This window comes from Echeneis naucrates, chromosome 18 (genome assembly GCF_900963305.1).
Source record: "Echeneis naucrates chromosome 18, fEcheNa1.1, whole genome shotgun sequence".
NCBI lineage: Eukaryota > Metazoa > Chordata > Actinopteri > Carangiformes > Echeneidae > Echeneis > Echeneis naucrates.
The window spans coordinates 8,138,313-8,161,385 of record NC_042528.1 but is presented as its reverse complement, the minus strand read 5'-3'; the positions used below and the strand labels follow the sequence as shown (position 1 = coordinate 8,161,385).

The 23,073-nt window shown below is 42.3% G+C and overlaps 1 protein-coding gene across 5 annotated transcripts in view; it reads left to right on the top strand.

The window, feature by feature from the left end:
* The first annotated feature begins 218 nt into the window (after positions 1-218).
* Positions 219-23,073, top strand: part of col25a1 (collagen type XXV alpha 1 chain) — a 128,317-nt gene continuing 105,462 nt past the window's right edge. For all 5 annotated transcript variants that reach the window (XM_029526314.1, XM_029526311.1, XM_029526313.1 and 2 more), the window contains exons 1-2: positions 219-695; positions 870-939. In XM_029526314.1, the coding sequence (XP_029382174.1) occupies positions 402-695; positions 870-939 (364 nt within the window). In that variant the 5' untranslated portion in view covers positions 219-401. The remainder of the gene's footprint in view (positions 696-869; positions 940-23,073) is intronic.

Here is a 23,073-nt window from a genome sequence, read left to right as displayed (position 1 = left end):
AGGCGTGTTTGAGGCAGTAATGAGGGGGAGCGTGTTGCACAGTGAGTGGTAGCGCTGCCTTCCAGCTCCCCCAGCCTCTCTGTCTACTTTGTGGTGCACAATAACGTCCTCCTCTGCATCAGAGCGCCGTGCGAAGAGTCGGTGCAACAAGTTTGCAGGAGCCCGACGCGCCGCCGGACAGGTTGAGTTGGCTTTGGCTGGAGCAGATTGGGGCACCGCACGTCTTTCTGTCGCTGCCGCCACCAAGTCATTGTACGTGAACGCAGCGTCGGAGGCAGGCGCATACACACACACACACGCACACGCACGCACACACACTCAGAGGGAGAGCGGCGTGCCATCAATCCGCGACTCCGCGCCAGATGCAGTTTGCTCCCCACAGCGCGTGTAGTTCCAGTTAAATGGAGACCGTCGAGGCGAGAGGGGCATCAGAGTGCGCGGAAAAAATGGAGAGAGTGGCGCCTCAGAAGCGACAACACTGTCGCACAACAGTGCTCAACATCATCTCATCACTGTGCTCCGTGGCGTCCATCGCCTTTTGCATTCTCCTGAGCATTAACGCCTCTGATATCAGGAGCCGGGTTGTGGATTTGGAGAGCGGGAGCGGTGAGCAGGCGTTTATCCGAGCCCCCAGCTACTCCTTGGATGATTTCAATTTACTGATCCAGAAAAGAGTGGACGAGCTGCTCTCGCAGGTAAGACGGGCTCCTGCACTTGCTCTCTGCATGACTTAATTGTTTTCAGCTGCTTGCTGCCAACGAGCAGACACAATTTCAGCGAACGGCCGCAGAAATTCTCACACAAACACTTTATTCACTCAAAAAGATCACACACACGGATCCTAACGGTGTCCTCTTTTCATTTTTCAGCGCTCCTATGAACATTTCGTTAAGATTCGGACCGCCAGACAAGCGTCACCTGAATGCAACTGTCCTCCAGGTAAGCCAAACTACGCCCCCCCCCCTCATTGCACTGTGTACATGTGAGTGTGAGGCATTGGATTTGAAGCGGGTTGACTCAGATCAGAGGTGATGTGTGGTGGATTGAGAGCTTTCAGAAGATGTTGGCGGTTTGTTTGATTGAAATAAACTGATGGCACTTAGCCTGGATGGCGTAGATAGGCCTGCTGTGACGGATGCAAACAGCTGACTGGCCATTAAGCTTAACAGAAAGAAAGGTATTTAACAGTGGTCTATACATAGAGGTGCTGAGAAGTTTGACTTGTGATGTTGCATGTCCTAAAAGCGCATGAAATGCGCGTTTCCCACCAGTAGATGGAAACATTTATTCCTTTAGTATTGGTCAGTGTGATCGTTTTGGGACGGAATCGTGGTTGGGCTAGTCAGTGCATCAGTGTGGGAGATTGCATTAGGATGTCAGAGGGAGTGCTGCATAATCTGAACTGCACTGCATAATTTTCTCTGACTGTTACACGGCAACATTGTCGTCACTATTGTGCATCACTGTCAGACATAACTGGAAAAACACAAATTATTCTGTGTGCTGCATGTCGTAATTAAAATGAAATTGGGTTATCAGAACAATGTACAAAGCAGTGGTCTTCATGGCTCTTAAGCAGAGATGCATAATTTTTACAGGAGAGCGACGACAAGTGACATTTTGTGTCTCCAGAATGCCACTAGACAAGAGGATGGTCAAACATTAGCTCGTCGTCTAGTCCAGATATTCATGTGAAATATATTCATGAATGCAAATTCTATTGACATTGTGACTGCCAGTCATTTGTGAGAATCCTGAAGGTTTTTCATAAAGGATGCTCAGTCCTGTTTTTAAAATGAGAGAAAAGGAAATCAGACTGAAGATTGCTCTTTTGACAATGAGGTGCGTTCACATCTTTTCATGCGATAAAGAGGGATCCGCCTGCACAGCTTCAGTCAGCGCCAGCTGGGAATGTCATCCAGTTGGTGTGAACACTGCGTTGGTGACCCCTCTGGAAACACCATTGTTGTGACAGAGAGCAGAATAGCACTTTGGTCAGATCTTTTTAGATGGACAATCCAGGTGTCATCAAGCATCTGCACTGCAGGGCTGACGTGTCCTTGAGGAAGATGCAAAATCCCAACCAAAGCCACAGAATCCCCTCACCCTGATCTCTGACCTCTCTGTCAAAGGGAAAACAAAGAAATCATCCCCATGAATATATACACAGACAGATTATTACATCTGTGATGATAAAATTGGTGAGTGGTAACAAGACCACTGAAAGTGATACTCATGAATGAATGAATGAATGGCACAGTTCCTTTAGTTTTCTCAAGTGGTTTATCAATTACGAATGAGTCATCTGCTGAGTGAAAATGTTTAAATTAATGAGCAAAATTTACTGGAAGTATTAACCATAATGAGACGCTCTCAATCACAGTGCTCTCTGTTCTCAATTCCTATCCCCCCCCGCCCCCCCCCACCTCCACCACATTTCTGTTCAAGGCAGAAATAAAACAAAGAATACATTTCACATCAAATGAAGCACAACAATGCCCAAACCAACCCAAGGAGGCACCAATCTCGTTCTTGGAAACTGGCAACAAGTCCGCCTCTGAAATCTGATTGCATTGTTTCATGACCACTATTTATCCATTCCTTTTTGAGCTCTGGATATGTACAAAACACATGTATCATAAGTATACTTTCAAGAATGTGGAGTGTATTTAATAATGTAGTGCTCATGCGGTGTAAGTGTATAGTACCCTGCTTCAGTAATGCTCTGTAGAGGGCGTTTTCAAGCCAAACATCTTCTTACTTTATGAATGCTGAATGGGTTCACTCAATATTTATCCCCTCTTCTGTTCCACAGACAGCCCATGGCTCAGATGTGGCTTTTTTTTTTTTTCTTTGAGAGGACTATAATGTGCTTTTCACAGTCCTCACTTTACTGCTGCCAAAGAAGATGGAGTGGTTGCATAGACAGAGCAATGGCCCATAGCTTGAGGCTATTTTATAGGTTGGTTCTGAATGTGAGGGAATTTGTGCCATCTTTATCAGATCAAGTCTCCTGTGAACTTAAAGTATATTTTATTTATGCATAGTATGGTGGCGTTTTGCTGGCGCCATTTTTCATTTTATGCCGTTAGTTATGAGCTTCTGAAGATTTGTCACACTCAGGTTGATAATGTGGCTCTTAACCTGAGACTGGGGAAACAAATTCTAATGATGAATACGGTTGACTTTGGTGCTTCAATTGTCCTTTTAGCCAGACCAGCAAGTAAACACTTTAGTTTTTAGTGAAAAGTCTCACCAACTCTTCTGGATGGAAAGTTTGGTTCAGACAATATTATTCAGTCTTCTTTAAAAAAAAAAAAATCTCTCTTCAGATTGAATTTTCTCCTTTGGAGTGAAATATCTTGGCATCTAATTTGAATAAAATTGTGAGCACTTGATCCCTTAACTCTTCATCTAGAACCACCATCAGTACAATATATTTGTTTATGACCAAATGGGTAACAAAATACAACCTCTCCCACTGATTTCATCCGTACTCTGAGCAGGAGCAATTTGATGTTTGGATGTTAACCTTTACCTCATTGTGCTTCAGCACAACTACTGAAGTACAGGCTCAGAGCTGTAGACTTGCGTGTTTCATGTTAATCCCTCGTCAGTTTATCTGGAGTTTGAAACTCTGTTTTTACACCGTTTATTTGGCGGAAATAGCCTTGGGTCTAGGGGAAAAGAAAACCTGTCAAACCAACTCAATATGAAACCGTCTGAAGCCACACCCCCTCCAGTGTGCCACTCTCTGAAGCAAGTCTCCTTCTGATAATTGTTTCAGCATTGGCAGCTGTTTTTCCTTTTTCTGTGTACCTTCTCCTCCCCTGGGATCTGCATTCCAAAGCAGGCCTGTTGTTTAATGGGACTATAATAAAATGTGCATACAGCAAGCACTGGTGCTTTGCTCTTTCGCTGTTTACTAACCTATACACCTACCCCCCCCCCCCCCCTTTTACATCCCCATCAGCATTTCTTGAAGTTTATGCTTCAAAAAGTCTGGCAGCTAAACACCAGCTGAAGTGCTCTTGAGAAAACCGCAAAATACAGCTTGTAATGTGCTGGACTTTGTTTTTCCCCACTAAACACCCAATACTGGTTGTCAAAGGCAAAGGGGGCAGCTGGGGGTCATATCAGCCACATGGCAGTCTTTGGATTTCAAAATCAAATCTGAAGTAGAATGCAGTGATACCTGTTTTTCTTTCTCGAGTTTAGATTTGATTCACTTCACCAGAGGCAAATCTACACTCAGATAGCTGCAACCACACACCATCTATTCATCGCTTTTCATCTCCCTGTAACCAAAATGGGTTATACCCCCCCCCCCCCCCCCCCCCAACAAAGTGTGTAATCCCTGTGGCCTGATACAGTTACAGTTGTGTCAATCCCCTCAGATACCAGCAGCTCAGTGGGCAACTGGTAATTAATCACCAACAGCTTTTGAATTAAGCCCTCTGTGTGGTTTGGTGCTGGGAGGTGCCCTAATGACCAAGTAATTACTGAGTGCTAGGTAAAGCTAAGCAGACCTCTAGGTAGCTGCTGTGGCCAGCTGCTTTTATTTAGAGTAGTCAGGTTAGGTTGTCTTCGTGCGCATTAAGTCAGTCCAGGGAGAAAAGATGGAACCTGGGAAGCTGTGCCTCAAAGAGACGATGAATAGGCAATCAAGATTTCGATTGCTCCTCAGTTGCTTAAAAGGAGTCTACATGTAAATTATGAGCATAATGTACTCTGCACGATGAATAGCATCTTGCAACAGATCGTTACATGCATGAAAAGCTCGGCTCATTCAGCCTAGATTTTACATCAGTCCCAATAAATTAATAACATGATTTATGATGATGAAGCATCACAAGTTGGGCCTCTTCCCTAATTTTCAATTCTCACAAGGTTTCTTATAAAGTGCCGGATGCTGGAAATAACACAGATGCTCTCTTTATATCTTTGACACAGCAATTTTTGATGAGGGATGATGAGGCATATCAGCTGAAAGCACTGGTAATGACTATCGGGTTTGAAAGGGTGGCACACATTCCTCTTTTTACTGTACATTAACCTGAGAGGACACTGAACAGAGAAGAGATGACGTGATTTTATTTATTTATTTATTTATTTTTTAATATGAGCGTCACAACAGTACTCAGCTGGAGAGTGAAGAACCTGAGGCTGGGTGAACAGGAGACAGGTCCAAAGGAAGGGAGCAGAATTGAAATGCTCATGCCTAATGGTCCGTCTCATGTGTCCTTGAACATTTCCTGGCGGTGATCCTCCATCGTCATTTTGTGTGGGATTAAGAAGGAAGCCTGGAGATCCTGTCTTGGCTGCTCCTAGGGTTACTACTTGGAGTTGTATGAAGGGGTTTCCATCACCACAACATAATAGCACGCCCTACAATTGAATAAAAGAATAGTCCTCAGTTTTGTGTTTGTTCCAAACACAAAACTGGATTGGAAGAAAATTCATGTTTTCTCCTTTACGAATTGGAGTCATAGAAAGCTGAAATGGAGCTAAAATTGGGCAATGAAATTCAAATTATAAAAGGTGGTGCAAAATTCTTTTGTGCGGTTTTGTGCCCTTAGGATAGGACTATAATAAAGCTTTATATGATGTCACCCAACTTCTTTGACGGCTGAATGGTTTTCTGATGGTTTTTCTGAGTTGTACTTCATATTTGAAGGAAGACAATAATACTTTAAGTGTGTTCATGCAGATGCGTTCTTTGTATCATGCATGGAACCAAATTCAAATATTGAGCATAAGAATGAAAAAGTATTGCATTTGGGGCGTTGGCAATGATCTGGGTGCGGGTTCATTCGAGGGGCTCTTTCCAGGCACTGGTGCAACTTAACCCTTCATTGCCCTGCGAACTCCAGTTGAGGAGGGAAATCACTGCTGTGGGTCCCCTTTGATGCGCCTTCTCAGTGGCCTCAGTGGCTTGAATCCTCTGCCTCTTTGACGGAGCTGGGTGGCAAATCGTCCACAAAAGACGTCTCTCAGACTCGGTCTCATCTGCTGGGTGCCCCCTGACATTGGATTGAAAGTTTCACTCATCCTCCCTCTGAAGTCCACTGAGGTCTCCTTTGTGACGGCTCAAGTTCACCTCCCTTTGTGCGCCCACATACTCATCCCTGACCCACCAGTATTCAAAAGAAAATTTAATAGACAAGGGGCACCTTCCTCCAATGTGGCACCCTCCAGGAACAGTTGGTGTACTGTTCACAATGGTATTTTTTTTCCTGCCACTTATATAGGCTCTACCACCTCTGAGGAATTTTCTCTAAAACCCTAATGATCTAAGCTAATGTTAAGCTTTTGAATTTACTTTACCTGCTTCTCTAATTTATGGCTTCTTGGTGAAACATTTCATCAATTGTCAGTATTTCCACTTAAGGCATGATTGGCATGTCTCTTATAAAAGGAAACGTAGCCTCCAATGCCATTCTACATGACAATTCTGACTCTTTGTTTTGATTGCAGGAATGATTTTGTTTTTCCACTGTCTGTCAATGGTTTCAAAACACTATTGATGTATGATGATGCCAACGCTCGCCTATGTCATGGAAATCCGTGGCTGCAGGCAAGCAAAGAAAACTAGGCACCCCTCAGGCACTCACCTCATACCCTCCTACCCCCCCATCCGTCTCACTCCCTGTGGCTTTATGCCCCAGGCCTCTCAGCCAGAGCATGCATGGAGGATGATGGGTGAGGGGCACAGATGCTGCTGCTCTGTTCTCCATCAGCCTAATAAGAGCAGGCACTACAAATAAAACAGTCTGGTGTGCAAAAGGGAAAGAAAAAAGAAACAGGACTGGTACGTGCCACAGCAGGAAGCTATAATTTCACTACCGTGTGCCTCACATGCAAAGTATAGTTAATACGGTCTTGCCCTCGTTCATGGGCATCCCTAACAAGATAAATTTAAAAAATAAGCTTTGGTTTGCGTAACATTTACTGTACCCATACAGACTGAGACCAGCATCAAACCGCAGCGTTTATATTAAGTTTTTATCACAAAGGGCCCAGCCTGACAGAGTTCCTCCTTATTTTAGTTCTAAACCTGTAAGGGACTATCCTAACTATAGTTGAACTACTTTCATTATATTGTTTATATGACATTTTCAAATGTGCAAAAGTTCCACCCACACATTATTTCTGAACCGTGATGTATTAAATTAACAGATGTCACTGTAGTCAAGGAGTGAACTGAACCTTGGAACCAGCTGTGGCTTTTGACTGAAAATAACATGCCCCTTGGGAGGGATAACAATCATTAATCACACATAAAAGCCAATTATTTAGGTTTTGTTGATATTGGCATGTTAGTCATTCTACACAGATTTTCAATGTAGTATCTCTTTCTCCCCCTTTTTTTTTTAACTTAAGGCTCAAATAAAATTTTTAATAAGCAAAAAAAAAAATACTCTTACATTCTCTCAAAACTCAAAATATAATCCCTTTTCAGAAGGAAAAAACAACAAAACTTTTATCTGCTCAAATAATTTAACAGTCCCGAAATTCATCTTCTGGATGAATTTCCTTGAATCTACTAACGGCTCCTTTTAGTCTTTTTGTTTAATTTACACACTACTTAGTGCTGCATTAATTGTAATCCTCTCTGAACATTTATTTATACTCCCTGCAAAACATTTATAAGAGTTAACATTTCGGAGAGCCGTCTATTCAATTTTCAAACCACCAACTCCCAGCAAAACCAAGCAAGCAATCCCTGAAGCTACACAAAGACAGCAGAGATTCAGGCAATTTCTCAAAGTGGAAAAAGTGATGGAGGCAAGAAAGGGTTTGCCCAGCGGCTCGCCAGATGATCTATGCTCCCAGACTCCCCTGGGCCGTCACCAAGAGGATAGACTCAAAGAAAATCAAACGGCCCAAACAGTTGGATCAGACTGTTTCCTCTCCGCTGAGCTACACATCACTAGACATCCAGTATTTTTGTCAGTTAAGAAGATGCTCTTCGCCCCCTGCCCCCGCTCTTTGGATGTTCCCTTCTATGTTCAGTTTAAGCTTCAGGAATGTCTTGCTTGAGATCTTGTCGGTTTGTTTAGTGCCCCCACCCCCCCGCCCCAACCTTTACATCAGGGGCCAGTCTCATCCTCCCCAAACATGTGCTAAATGTGACATGAAATATGAGTCATTCTGTACATCTGAGAGGGTAGTAAACACATCATTCAAACTTTTGAGGCCATGTGGACTCACAAACAGGCTGTTGCACACCCATGGACACAACTGGATGACAGAATATGCACACTCTCAGATGAACCCGCTCACAGCCATGCGTGACACCCTGTAGTCCCTCCAGTGAAGTTTTTGTAACTCAATCTATTACCAGTGGCAAAGGTTTTTGAAGTTATTGTGGTTTGGTTAATTTTATTTTCTAAATTAAGACATGGAGCAAAGCATGAAACAAATGGACTGAAGCCGTTCATTCTCAATTTTCCCAACCAGCTCTGATGTTAAAAATGGTGTGGAATGCGGTTTTTAATTAAAGCTTATAACAATTTTTCCTCTGTTTATGAAGGCATTTTCCCACCTTAGCATGCAATGAAGCTAACATGCAATTAAATAATTTGGCTCAAGTCAACAATATGGTTATTTGGGACTTGCCAAATTTAACATGCCTGTGAATGAAAATGCAACTGCCATGCCTGCCAGTAACGACGCATTGATAGGCAGAGAGTTGCCTCATGGTCTCCTCGCTGCACTGACGCGCTTGCTTTGAGGGGCCTCTCCCTTTTTTATCTGATGAAGAAGGGGTAGAAACAGCTGTGTAAGCCACAGTTAAGGCCTGGAAAACCCAGCGGTGAGACAGACAACCTTGCACTTTAATTTAACTGGCTGGTCATACGATATGGGCCAAACGGGCTAGACGGCTGGTTGATTTGTAATTTTTGACAGCTTGATAAACAGATCTAATGCTGCATATGAAGGTCTGAAAATAGGCTTGTCTAATTTCTTGGCTGAGATGGAGGGATTTGTTTGGGACGCTGCGGCATAAATATGTGACCGGAGCATGTCAGCACACATCATTGCCATCCCTTAGTGAGCCACCTTCAAACTTCAAAATAAACGTTTTTACTTTGATGGGCGGGAATGAGATTGTAGTGATGTCAACTCAGGCATGTAGTGTTCCATTTTAGTCATTGTCCTCATGTATTAAGACCTCTTGCGGAGTTCTTGGTCATTGGTGATCAGATGGAAATGCTGAGCCGGAGTGGTGTTAAGTGGCTCACTAGCTGAAGCTGTGAAAATCAAAGGCTGTTAGTTATAAATGAGACGCCTGCTCCAGCATCACATCCACAATGAAAGGATTGCTTCAGACAAAACTAAGAATAGCAACCAAGGGAGGTGGCTCAGTTGAACCTAGTGACAGTTCATTATGCTGTTTGAAACGCACATTTATTAAGCTTAGAAGGTAATGGTGGTTTTGTTTTCCTTCATCTTTTTCATATACAGAGGGCGATCCTCTCAGCTGGTAATGCCATTCATCTGGATTCATGCTGTTGACTGAGGTTGAGTTGTTTTTGTGCTTTCAAGCTGTGGTGTTTGCTACGCCTTAATGAAATGGGCCCAATGAATAGAAATGTTAAGACTGTAAATCTGAAAATACCTCATGCATATTTTATACATTTTTCCTCACAAGTTTGAAACTATACCCTAATTTTTGTCAACTGCAACATCCAAATGATACACAGACACAAGAAGTTTTGGAAGTTTCCTTTTAAGTGTTCACCATTTTGGTGTCGTATGAATACATTCATTGGTATTAATTTAATGTAGGAAATGACCTAAATCTCTTAGTAGTGTACAGATCAGCTACTGTTCTGCTGAGTTTGTCGGTGCAGCAGAGTTTTTATGGTCCATGTTTCACACAGATTTTGGATTGCCACAGTGAGTGCTGTGAAACAGAGTGAGTGATGGGTTGCCCCACATCAACTGACCTTTTTCACTCTCTACCAGTCAACAATGACGTTACGTGAGGATCCAGGTTAATGAACCACCTCCCATGAGCCATACTCCTATCTCAAGCAGTTTCCCATCTCGTGAGCTTCTCATTATTTTCTTGCTACTGCAGTACAAAGGTCAAAGATTGACTGTGTTGGTATGTTGGGTTCGTTTGCCGCAGAACATGTGACACAGAACATTACGCTTGGCACACAACATTGGAGCTGCAGGATGTCTCAGGTGGAGCCTGCACCGGATGAATTCCATGCATGTCACAAATTGTATGCCACCTGAAATGCAGAGTACAGTGTGCAAGTGTATCATATTCGGATGCCATATTGTAGGTCAACATATCCAGTGTTGCGTGGTTTATAGCTTAATTTACACCCATGAATAGTCTCAGCAGCCCTTTTATAAAAGAGAAACTGTGCACAGAGCAAAGTTTTATTAAATCCATTGCTTAATTGGAGCCATCCTTGCTCCTTAAATGTTTAGCGCACTGTAAATGTTTATAGTCTCACAAGTAGGCCCCCAAGTGTTTTCACTGCTTACTGCTGTCTGTGTCGAATTTGATGAATGATGATGTTTGAAGCTGGAGCAAAGCAGTGGTTCAAACCTGCTGAAATCTCACAGGCAGTATTGGTATGGTCGATTCGGAGGGGGTGTCTTTATGCAGAAGCACCGATCCAGAAGAGTGTGTGGCCAAGGTTATCGCTACTGTCACTTTGACAAAATAAAAATGTCAATGGACGCCCCCTTCTTTGCAGATAACCGAGTGACAGCATGAGTGATCTGAGGTGGCTCAGTTAGATATGCCTTTCTCTCTTTTAAACAGCCCCTTGACCTTCAAAATGAATTACCTTCCTATTATAGATGGTTTTTTTTTTTTTTTTTTTTTTTTTTTAATCACAGGAAAAAAAATTTGCAGAGAAAAGAAATGGCTTCACACAATGTTAATTTCATCTAATTAAATATGACATGCCAGCCCTTTTGAACTTGATACAATACTTTTGGTCCCCAGGGTAAGATGGGGCCCATGTTTATTTGTCTTTCTCATAATACTGAATGAATGTGCAATATCAATTTAACCAATAGAGAATATTTCATAAACAGAGTAACACCCAAAATATTACCACTGAATTTCAGACTCGGCATGTGTTTGCTGTCAGCTCCACCATGCCTTTCATGCAAAATAATAAATGAGGGAAACTCATGCACACGTGTGGGTTTTGCAGTCAAATCCCTCGTGTTATATCAACTTGATCATACAGTTGTTATTCTAAAAGCAGTTATTCATGCACTGCTGGCCATTCCACTTATATGAACTTGGACATGCTTTCTGAGGCGAAGGTCAGTTGGCAGGAGCTGGCAAATCATCTGTGCTGCTCCAAATGTTAGGTCTCAATAGGTGTAGGTGTAGGTTTCGTCTGCAATACTTTGGTTGAAATCTTAAATTGCACTGAGTTATGTCATATTATTCCCTGTTCTCTCCCAGAGTCCCATAGGATTTGAGGTACTTTACTTGTGTGTCATACCCATAAATCTACATTTGTCAGTCCTAAATCCATCTGCAGTTTGAGACGAGTCTCCTGAGTTGAATAACATTAATGACATTTCATTAATATGGCTCATTCCCACTAGAGTAGAGTAATAATAAAGTAGACCTGTTGTTTGCACTGGTGGTGGCAAAGCAAGACCGAATCAGAGGGCTGTTTATTAAGCTACCTGTGAGAGGTGCTGCCTGAGGCAGTGCACAGTGCTGACAGGGGTCAGAGCTGCAAAGTTTTTTAGGCTGAAAACTGCCCTGCTGCTGCTGTTATATCAACAGCAGGTATGGAGCAGTGGCTTGATAACTGTGCAGGCTGTTCAGGCTTTAAAGAAGCCTGCATTTATCCCGTACTTCAAGACATTTGATGGAAGTCATGATTCAGAATCTACAGTTCTCCTGAGAGAGATTTGTATTTGTGATTTCATGCTGGCTTTCAAGTGAACGGATGAGAACCTAAGATGTACTGTAAGCACTCAGGGGCAACTTTTGAGTCCTTGCAAGACAAGACAAATAGGCTTGTAGCACATTTTTCTCTTTCAAGTTTACTAAGCACTGTTCCACATAGTCCGCTCCCTTCTGTCCTGTTCTCATATTAGTGTGTACTGGCCAAAGTCAACGCGAGAGGCACCAAGACTACTTATGCTTCACCAGATCTGGGGCTGAACATATAAAACTGTGTATTTGGTGTAGAAATCTGTGTACATACAAAACGGGAAACATGCATTTGGCAGATCTGTAAAGCCCCTCGTATGTCTGTTCCCACGTATCTCAATTTTCTGGAGATTGTGCGCACGTGCACAGGCCCTCAGACCAAGCCCACGATTTTCTAAAAATGGATTTGAATGCACCCCCAATTTGGGCTGGCGTTTAGTTTTGTGTAGAAATGGAAAAATCTTTTAAAATGATTATTTTTGTTTTTTGATTATCGTGCATTTTTGTATTTGGGAGCTGGCTGGGTGAAGTGACTCTGCGTATGTTTGTCTTGATACACTTCTCCTAAGCTCAATATGTTTCCACAGGACACAGTTGATTGTGCTCGATACCTGGGTACAGAGGAGGACTGTAATAACAGTAATAATTTTGTTTGCAGGCAAAGTTGAAAAAAGCATGTGTCTGACCTTCATCTTAAAGGAAAAGTTGTCAGATTTAATATCATGTTAAGCTAAACTAGCCAGCTGCTGAGAGGAAAATAGATTTTCAAATCCGACTGGGAAGAGAAAAAAAAACAAGTAAACCTAAAATGTTGACCATGAACCGAAACCTCAAATGTGGATCTATAGGATTTAATCCATTACATGTTTTGAAAATTCTCGTGCCTTCAAAGTTATCACTACTTTTGCCTAAAAATATCAATGAAGCTCAAGTGTAAAGAACCCTGAGCTTTATATCAATATTTCCGTGGTCAAAAAAATTTAAAAGAACGCTAATAGGTCCCAAAATGAAGCAAACCGCTCATAAAACAGGTTACGCAAAAGTCACCAAAGCATCATCAAACCCAACTCATCGTCTCTTCGTGTCAAAATTGGGTCATGTGCAAGGCTCTTCCTAAACCACCCGTGTTTAATTGCCATGTGCTAAAGAATTTCCCATGTGCACAAAAACCAGTCAAGTCTGCTGCGGCCTAATAATTGTTCACTTAAATCGCCTCTTTGTGCTGCTGTCTGCACTTGGGCTGCCAGGATTTTTTTTTTTTTTTTCTCCCCCCCCTTCTGCACTCTTCAAATGAGATCTCCCCATGCTTGCAAAGATGGGATACACCGAGCCAGAACATTCTCTAATTGACAGGAGGTATCTGCTCAGAAATCCTTTCGCTTCCATTCGCAAATGTCAGCCTCTACATAAAAGACATATTTAGCTGTTTAAACCAGGAGCAAAATCAGTCTTTTACAAGCAGTCCCTGACTCACAAGAGACATTTATCCCTTCCTGTACCAAGGCGGCCCCTGCTCCATTCTGTCCAATCAGCTCTTTTATTCTTCTCAAAGGCTCTCTCCAAGTTTCAATAAGGCGAGCATGGGGAGGCAAGCTGTTTGGGACCTACAGCCATTGACTGGATTTATCTACTAGGCGAGGGGCAAAAAAAAAAAAAAAAAGTGACTAAAATAAGCAGCAAATGACAAACACAGAAACAGACTGGTGGGCAGGAAAAAAAGCCCACTTTTGTTTTTAAGCGGAAAAGCCTGTGTGTGCACTGCTGATATGGATCCCCCATGAGAAGACTCAGGTCACTAAATCCCTCCCCAAAAAAGGCCTCAGTATTTAAAAAAAAAAAAAAAAGATTTATTTGGATTTTTGTTTCTTTTTTGCTTCAAAGTTAGAGGGAAAACACAGGAAACAAACTGGGTTTTCAGCTTGCCCTCTGCAAAGTGGTTTTCTGTGACACTTCAGAATGATAAATAATATGAATGTCTTTGGAGGCCACATTAAATAGCTCATGAAAATAGCTGACCCTCTGAGAGTTTACTGTGCCTTCTTTGTGAAGCGAGCTTTGATGATAGTAAATGGTACACTGTCCTATCTGCTGTGACAAAATGTCAAAGTCCCGAAAAAGGTTTCTTCCAGAGTAATCCTCCCTCTGTTAGTGTGTTTTCTCTCCAGTGAGCAAAGCGATGTGGCAGTGTGACATCTAATGATTGGTTTGGACTCGCTGATGACACAGTGTTGTCACGGATAGCTGGGATTTTACCTGCACTCGCCACATTCATTACAAGCCTCTGGACCTCTAACCACACCGCAGAGATGAAGCAGCTCAGGTTTTTTGCCTCATATTGATGTCTTCAAATATTGAAAATGTCAGCTAGGCCTTGTAGCTTGTTTGGCTGTTGTGTGCGCATTTGTCTATGCGTGTAGAAATTCAAACTCAAGCGAGACACGCCATTGGCATGGCTCCTAGTTCTTGCCAAGAAAGTAGGCCCTGTCAGACTCTCCAAAAACTCTGGGTTGGAGATGAAACAGAGAAGAGGGTGTGTGTCTGTCTGTGCATCCCCAAAATGACATATCCAACTAGTGTTGGTGTAAACAAGGCTGCTGACCACAGCAGGTGTGGGGAGCTTGACTGGGAGCAGGGGAGGTCTGCGCCCCTTCAACCCCAGGCCGCAGTAAAACTGTCCTGGAGGAGTCAATATTTGCACTCTGTATCAAAGCTGACTCTGTTTTTTGTATCTAAAGCCGGGCTGCACAGAAGCAAGCTTGTCTGTGAACCCAGGCAATGTCATGGATGTGTGCAAGCTGGCGCTATGTGCTTGTCGTATTTTGTGAAAGTAACACAAACCCTTAGTGGCTGTGTTATTAAATGGTCTGTTGGCTGTAATTTCATTGTGGCAAGAATGAAACCACACTTGATGGTTCTTATCTTTAACCCATTGGTCAACTGACTCAAAATAAAGTAAGGTGTCACTAGAAGTCACAAGAATCCACTATGACTTATCACCAAACTAAATTTCGCCATATCTCTGTGTGACTTTTTAGCATGTTTCAGCTCATTAATTTTGGCTTGACACCCAGCAGCTTGACTGTTTTTGTTTCATTCTCGACAGAGCTTGGACTTAAGATGTGCCAGCTGGCCCAAAGCATGAATCAGAATGAATGGTTTTCTAGAAATGGAAATAGAAACTGCTTTCCAACACACTGAACATGTGGTGTCTTTGTATGTCTTTGCAAGCAAGATCTTTGCGTTCATTAACCAGAAACAGAGCAGGTATTTAATATATATATAAAAATTTGAAGACATTTCACAGGAGACCAGACTTTAGTGGTGTCTAGGTTTGTCCTTCTCTTAAAAGAGAGTGGAAAAACACTTAGTTGGCCTTACTTTGATTTGCAGTGTGTACTGAGGGGATTCCATCACAGCCTCTCATGTGGTCGTTGCTCCTGCTCCTGTCTGCTCAGTGAAACCATCCTCCTTCACAGGCTCCAGGACAAGACAGTGTCTTGACTCAATCGCAGTAGACCTTTTTTTTTTTTTTTTTTCTTCTTCCCCCAAGTGTACACAACGTTAGTTGCAGTGAGGGAGTTTCTATAAAATTTACAGAAGGAAGTATAGCTCTGCGAGTTTTACGCCTCCAGAGCAGCAAAGCAACACCAGTGTGAAAGATTAAACATCAGGAATGAAAAAAAAAAAGTGTGTTAGAATATGAAGCAGTGGGGACTCCTAAAGTAAACAGCCTTTAGAAAACCATGACTAAATTATACAATCAGACCACTTGAGTTGCAGGCAGACAATCTTTCGTTAACGCTTAGTGAGCGACAACAAGGTCGAGTTTCAAATTTGGAGAGTGTGCCACATTAGCTTTCAAACACCTTCTTGCATGCGAAGCAAATCAGCCACACTTGAGCTCTAAGGTTCCACTTTAGTGGGAGACTGTAGTAAACAAGCCAAGCAGGGCACTGCCAAGCCGGCTCTCCTGCGCCGCAATCTTTTTTAGTGTCCTTTTATAGCCTCCTTCCTTCCTCCTCACACTCCACAGTCTTCCGAGAGGCTGTGCAGGCACACAGGGGAGCGAGGAAGTCAGCATGCTTTATTAAGTGAATGCAGCACGCCTCGCATGTCAGTGAAAACAACAGCAGCTCTGTTCAGGAAAGAAATGACACTTAGAAATAATATTAAGCCAGAAGTTGCCTTCAAGGGATGGTTAATGGTTACAAGGCCTCTAGCTGTGGTTCAAAGATTTTTATTTCACCTGAGTGAGCTCAAAGTGTAAAAAAAAAAAAAAGGGCTTATTTCTTTTCATGGCACTCATTCATTATTTTGAATGTGAACGAACTGTATTTATAGTGCAATATATACATTGTTGTCAAATTAATTTTATTTGTTCAGTCTGCACTCATGGAACATGGAAGCTTTTTCAGACTGTTTCTATTCAGCACATGATTTAACTGAGATAAGTTCTGTTTAAATTTTATCAGGCCTGCATTACATTATAGGCATGTAATAAATTAAAGTATGCCATTTGAATTTTGGGCCGCTGGGTCAAGTATCAGAAAATATTTGAACAAGAATGCCAGATTCCCCTGAAGAACCAGACAAACCGTAGCAATCAGTGAACAGAGGATTAGCATGGCACATGTCCAATGGATGTATATGGCTGCCAAAATGAGGGATTAACACCTTTTCCTTAAAATTAGGTGGTGGTGGGGATAGATGTTCACTAAGCTGACACAAGCCCAGGGCTCATACATGGAATGTAGTCCAGTTGTCTTTGAATATTCCTCCTTCATATTTGATACAATTATCAGACTTGTAGTAAATGGCTCTACTCTTTGAATTTGAATGTGAAGTCTAAGATTGTTCATGAAAATAATTGACAGAAAATGGTCGTAGCAGTGTTTTTTTGAAAACCTGCCCATTGTTAATAAGTCCCCTGTGGAGTTTTCTTTTCGACAAACCTGCATTGTCACAATAAAGGAGCGCTGTATGTATATTCCAGTCCTGTGGCTTTGTCAGACTCACAATGGGTCGTTGAAGAATAAAAATGCAGAACCAAATGAAGCATGTCTTTTTTATTTCATGTTTTTTTTTTTTTTTCCTCTCTTTCTTTTTCAATAATTTGCCTGTGTTGCCCACAATGCAGCTTGACTGCCACTTCAGTTGCTGCTTTAGCCTGAAACCACAAACCTCAAACAGAGATGTGGAGTTGCCCAGAGTGATCTGGTGGACTCACTTCTGTCTGACTCTATCCTCAATTTTCTTGTCTTTAGCCTCAAAATGTCTCAACTGATGTAAAGCCTTTGTTGTCAAACTGCATACAGCTCACTGTGGAGCCACTGAAGGCTTTATACAACTTTTTTTTTCACCTTTGCAGTACTTCTCAAGACCAGGAACAAGGGACTGATGTATAAAATCAGTTAACTGCAGTCTGCTTCCTGTCTCTCTTTATCAGTGCATTTCTTTGCACGTTACACCAGCTGTAGATTGTGGGGGGGCCGAGGGTGAAAAATATTTCTCATATCTTCAAAAAGTATGAGAGCAGGGATCTTCAGGGATTGATTCATAGACGGAGTAACTCATTCACATGATTTGTCAAGATGTCCTATTCATGACTCGTGAGGGACTAGGGTCTACTATATATATATGACACTAAATGAATCCCCTCAGACAGGTGCATGTCTGCAGCACCTCCGGATTGGCTATGGGGTGAGGGGGGATTAGGGAAGGTGAGAGTGTTGGCGCTCTGCTGCAGGGCCTGTCCCGGCTGCTGCTGTTTAGCCAAGAAAAGGCCAGCGAAACTGAAAACAGATGACGGGGGGCGGGGGGGCTAGAAGGCTGGCTTGCGCGTTCCTTCTGTTCAGTGTCTGTTTACCCTCGAGGGGTGTCAATAGGATACGGCAACCATATTGTGCATGATATTACCCATGTTCCAGCATGGTGTGGTTCCTCCATTTGTCCTCCATTGCTGGTTGTTGTATCGCCAGTCAAGCAGAGTATGTGCTGTTAAAATCAAGAGTGACTGATCACGTGTTTATATTATGACATACTTAATGCTCTCCTCTAGTCAGATGCATTGAAACCCCCAATAACAAGCTCATGTAGCACAAAATATGTCCCTATAAAACACGAGACTGGACTATATAAAATACTTTGAAGAATTGGATTCTCACTCTATTCTGTATAGATATTCCAGTTCCCCTTCTACTTAAACAGTCACCTTTGTGTTGGCAAATTTTGACAATCCACTTGCCCTGCAGCTGTGCAGTGGTCCGTCTCATAGTGTCTTTTGCAATGCCTGACGGGCCCGATGAGAAGTCCTGTGCCACCTCAGTTTTTGCAGCAGCTAAACTGGTCCTTACCCTGATCTTGGAGGATCATGTTATGTTTTCTCGAGGACTTTTCAAGTAATTTTATGTCATGGCAATTCTTTTGTGGCCCCAGAGCCAAGAAAACCCTCAGGTTCATATCCTTGGAGGTTCTGCTCCACTGGCTACAGAATAGTGTCAGGGTGTTTTCTTTCACCAACCTGAAACGACAAGCAGTGATTAATACCCAGGTTTCTTCCAGTGGCTTGTGAGTTTTGGCAACTATTGTAAATTTGGACACAAAAGGGAGTACAGCGGTTCAATATAAAAATGTAGAATTTTTTTTTTTTTTTTTTTTTTTTTTTTTTTGTGGTACTGTAGCTTCGGATTAACTGTTTGCAAGCTGTGGCTCATCAAACTTTATGCTTCTGTAATTCAGTCTGAAAGGAAACACTGCCCGGGCAAATGTGCAGCATACATTGATTTATTGTCGTGTATTTTAATCAAAGCTATCATGTTGGCACGTCTGTTTGAAATCATGGGATTTTAATAGATAAACGCCGGCTGATGGCTTCACTCCAGGTTACATTGACCTCAGGTCGCTTCACACAGGTGCCATCTCATCAGCCACTTGGCGATGACAGGAACTGCCAAAGCACAGACATGCGTGCTGGTGGGTGGCCAGGCGAACAGACAGACTCTGCTGTTTGGGATGGGCATGCCTCAGAGACAGACGGCTGAGTTATGTTTGATGTCTCCCAAAGCTCATCTATTAATCGCCACCTCTTCGAACCCTCAAGGCTCTTTGGAGATGCCACAGATGCCATGCTCTGACGTCAGGTCAGTGTTGACAAACAAAAGTGGAAATTGGGAAATGGGTACGCATTTCTTCATGGTCTGGTGCCCTTGGTATGGACAAGACCTTTGACCCTAGAGAGCTCTTGTGTGATTGTGAGGCTGGCAAAAGAACAACACATGAGACTGAAATAGTAACAAGGGGGAAACATGAGATTTCGGCCCATCTGTTGCCATGCTGAGGTCCAAGAGAGATGGTGCTGAAAGAAATCTTAACGATGCTATTTGCAGTATCTTCATTGTCATACAGTAGTAGAGTACATGCATCTGCAGGTCAGTAGACTTTGGGTCCTTTTTAATCAGAAACAGCATGAACGAGAAAGATAATTGTTGCCATTATTATTTTTTCCTATCTTAGCTGAAAGAAGCTGACAAGTGTGTGTAAGTTACTGGAAGGATCCCACACACTGCAGTCACTGCTCTAAAAAAGTTTGGAGAATGAGATGCATGCCAAAAAAATCCAGCCTTCACATTCATGTTGTGTGCTGGTGAGGTGGCAGTGTAAGTGAGGAGATTAGTCTCCAGCTGGCTTTAAATCGCAACCAAACTCTGGTCATCTCTGTAAACCAGGTAATTTTGAAAAACACCAGTGTCAAATTTGTCTTTTGGTGACGACATTGAATGAACTCTCGCTCTATCTCGACTTTGAATTGTTCTGGCTGGTGCACACAATATATAGTTTCTCAAAATGGCCTTAAATAAGCAAACTAGTATGAGATGCCAGTGTTTCAGTGTCCATGAAAAGGTGCCAAGAGACCCAAGTGTCATTGGTTATATAGAAGATGAAGTGTTATGATTTTTTTTTTTTTTTTTTTTTTGCCAGAAACCAAAATAGAACATTTTCCATCTTTGAGCATATTTTCTTTTTGTCTGTGGTGCAAACCTTGGCCTTGAACACATTTTGTAAATCTTGTGGAACTTGTCGATGCGCTGTGCTTGGTAGCTGCAGGGACACAGATTGTCTTCCTCTTCGGCAGTCCAGCATTTCCACCTCCATCCTGCTCTCATTCTTGCTCTCAAGTTAACCAGCGCTGCCAGGCCAAAACATACCCCTGCACCATGGGATTGACGGATGCCAATGACAGGCCTTTCTTCTGGGGAAACATTTCCGTGAATGAAGGCTTGCGGTGAAATGTTTACAATGTGGGAACTATTAGAAACCATCAGGGAGAAACAACCCAGTATGGTGTAATCAATACTTCTTTTGTTTGCTGAAGCCACACACTCAAACCCCAGGCTTGGGAGATCCTTGGCTATATGGCCCATGCTACATTTTGCAACGAGGAAACTTTTTGCTTTGTGAATCTAATGGCGTGAAATGTAATACTAGACTTTTAAGAACATGTAAATGTGCTTATAGATGATGTCCAGCTTAGCATGACAGGTTCTTGTTACCAGCACCAAGCTAACCTGAAGACTGGGCTGTGATGGAAAGTAAGATGCCCACAGGCTAACTTTGTGCAAATCCGTCCTCTGCAATAGATGCCAGCAGGGGTTATAGGTGATAATGGGGAGAGCTCAATGAGAAAACCTGTAGCGCGGAACTGATTCTGCAATCAGCCCCATGTGCAACAGCTGCACAAGTGTACAATATGCTCATTTTCATATGTGGACACATGCATCTAAGTGATGTGGTAAAGACCCACAAAACCCAATCAAGTGAACTGGGTCATTCACTAACACCTGCTATTGGAATTTGAGGATCAACAGTCACACTAGCAGCTGATTACCCGCTTTCGCTCGACTACCAAATGTATGGGGATGATTGATGAGTTGAACACATGTAGGGGAACTGCTTATCTCTGCCATGATCTCGATCTCTTGAAATTAGGCTTCCATGTACCTTTGCTGTATTTATCTTAAAGCTCGCTCTCAAGTGCACTGATTCAAGCAGGCGTCCTCAGTAAAACACAGACGAGACACCAGCTCCCAACAACTGTGCTGAACTGAGTAAACCAAGGGATCCCCTGTAGTTTTCTGTTTCACCGACCAAAAGTCTCTCAGCAAATGTTGATTCTTTTTTTTTCTTTTTTTTTTCTCCCCCATCTGTGAATAATAAAATGTATGCAAGAAACTTTTCAAATTTAATGAAATATCTGCCTCTTCACTGTGATAAGGAACAACCTAAATGGTGAATTTCAAAGGAAGGTACAGTTAGTGTGGTATCTTCAAAGCAGACAGATGGGTTATGTGTAATGAAGTGCCTGATTTATTCTCGACAGGAAGTGTACCAGTCTAGTTAATGAAACAATTGCTCAGAATATGATTTTTATTAATTCATTCATTTGCAATAAAGTCACTGCAGCAGAGTGACATAACACTTCTGTGTGTAGTTGAGTTCAAGTGTGTAAAGCACTACATGACCGATTGAGTTTTAGCACCACTTATCCAACATTCATGACTACAGAGGTCCTTCTTCTCATATGTTGGCATGTTTTGTACAAGCACCTCAGATTTAAAAGAATGACACCACTCTCTGCAGTAAATTAATCAGACAAGCGTCATTGTGCTTCCTAAATACTGAGTTTTAAGCACAGAGGTCTGGAGAAGGTGTTGTTTGGAGAGAATGTTGATGTCTGCCAACTAGGCGTGGACAGCTGTGAACATGAGAGCAACAACAGAAGCTGTGTACTTTTCCTTTTTTAGCAAACCCACTACACGAGAGAGAGAGAGAGAGAGAGAGAGACAGACACACACAGACAGACAGACAGAGTCTATGAGCTACAGCCAATGTTTCATAACATTCCCACATGATCAGAGTGGGTAAGCCAAGTTAGGCTGTGATCTGATGATGCTGGATGTTAATATGAGAGTTGCGTTAAAAAATGATGCCCTGCCCATTCATGAAAATCACACTGAAAGCAATAATCTGTGGTATATTTATAAAAAAAAAATAAATATGCTTAGCAGAGCGGGTGGTTAAGCGGTTGGCGCGCTTGTGATTGTTTTGCAGTGTTGTGGGTTTGATTCCAGCTTTGGACCTATGCTGCAGTGCATTCTCCCCTCTCCCCTCGCTTCGGCCTCTCTACTTACTCATCAAAATGAAGGTATAAAATGTCTCTCCTTTTTAAAACAAATATCACATGGGAGTAAACCACAAATTATATATAGATGTAGAGTAAATCAACCAAGGCATCCACCTCATCACCAAAGAAAGGAGGGCGATGAAACTATCATCGATGGACTAGCATTAATGCAGGCCAAAAATCGGTCAAAAATAGATTTAAAAAATAAATAAATACTGCCGCAGTGTTTTTGCATGTTAACAGAGCCTGAGCTTGAAAGTTTTAGCGCACTTGTTTAATATACAGTCCTGCCAACCTGGCATCACTAAATGCTGTGTGAATACCACACCAATTTCCTTAAGTCATTTTGCACACTATCGCTGTGCTTTTTTTTTTTTTTTTTTTTCACGTCATTTCATGCCACATTATTTCTCTACTGACTAACTCCTAACCCAAACCAAAATGGCATTAAATGACATGTGAAATGGGCCGTGCTGTTTATACACAATCCCACGATATTACAAAGTTCCAGCAAGCCCTGGTTTCATATAGTAATGCGAAATGACACGCATTATTTCACTGTACCAAACACTAAGTGGCAAGATCCTGACACTAAGGATGGTAAATACAGAAAGAGGCATAGACTATGCTTGCAGGTGGAACTCAATGATTTGTCCAATTGCCTGAACACACAGATTAGTTGCTTGTGGCATTTTGTTTCTATATTATTTCATGTCCACCATTCAATGCTTTAGAGGACTGAACTGTCGCCTGTTGGTCACAATAGTGTGCAAATATTGAAAGCTGGTTTTGTGTTTGTGTGCACACAGTTGGCTGGCAAAGAACACTTTCCAGTTGATCAGTCTCCTAAATAAAGAAGATGTATGATGTTTGTCACTTTGCTGTAGACACAACAAATGTACACTATCCAGTGAACTGAGGAGAGGTCATCTGATTGTGTAATGTCCAATGT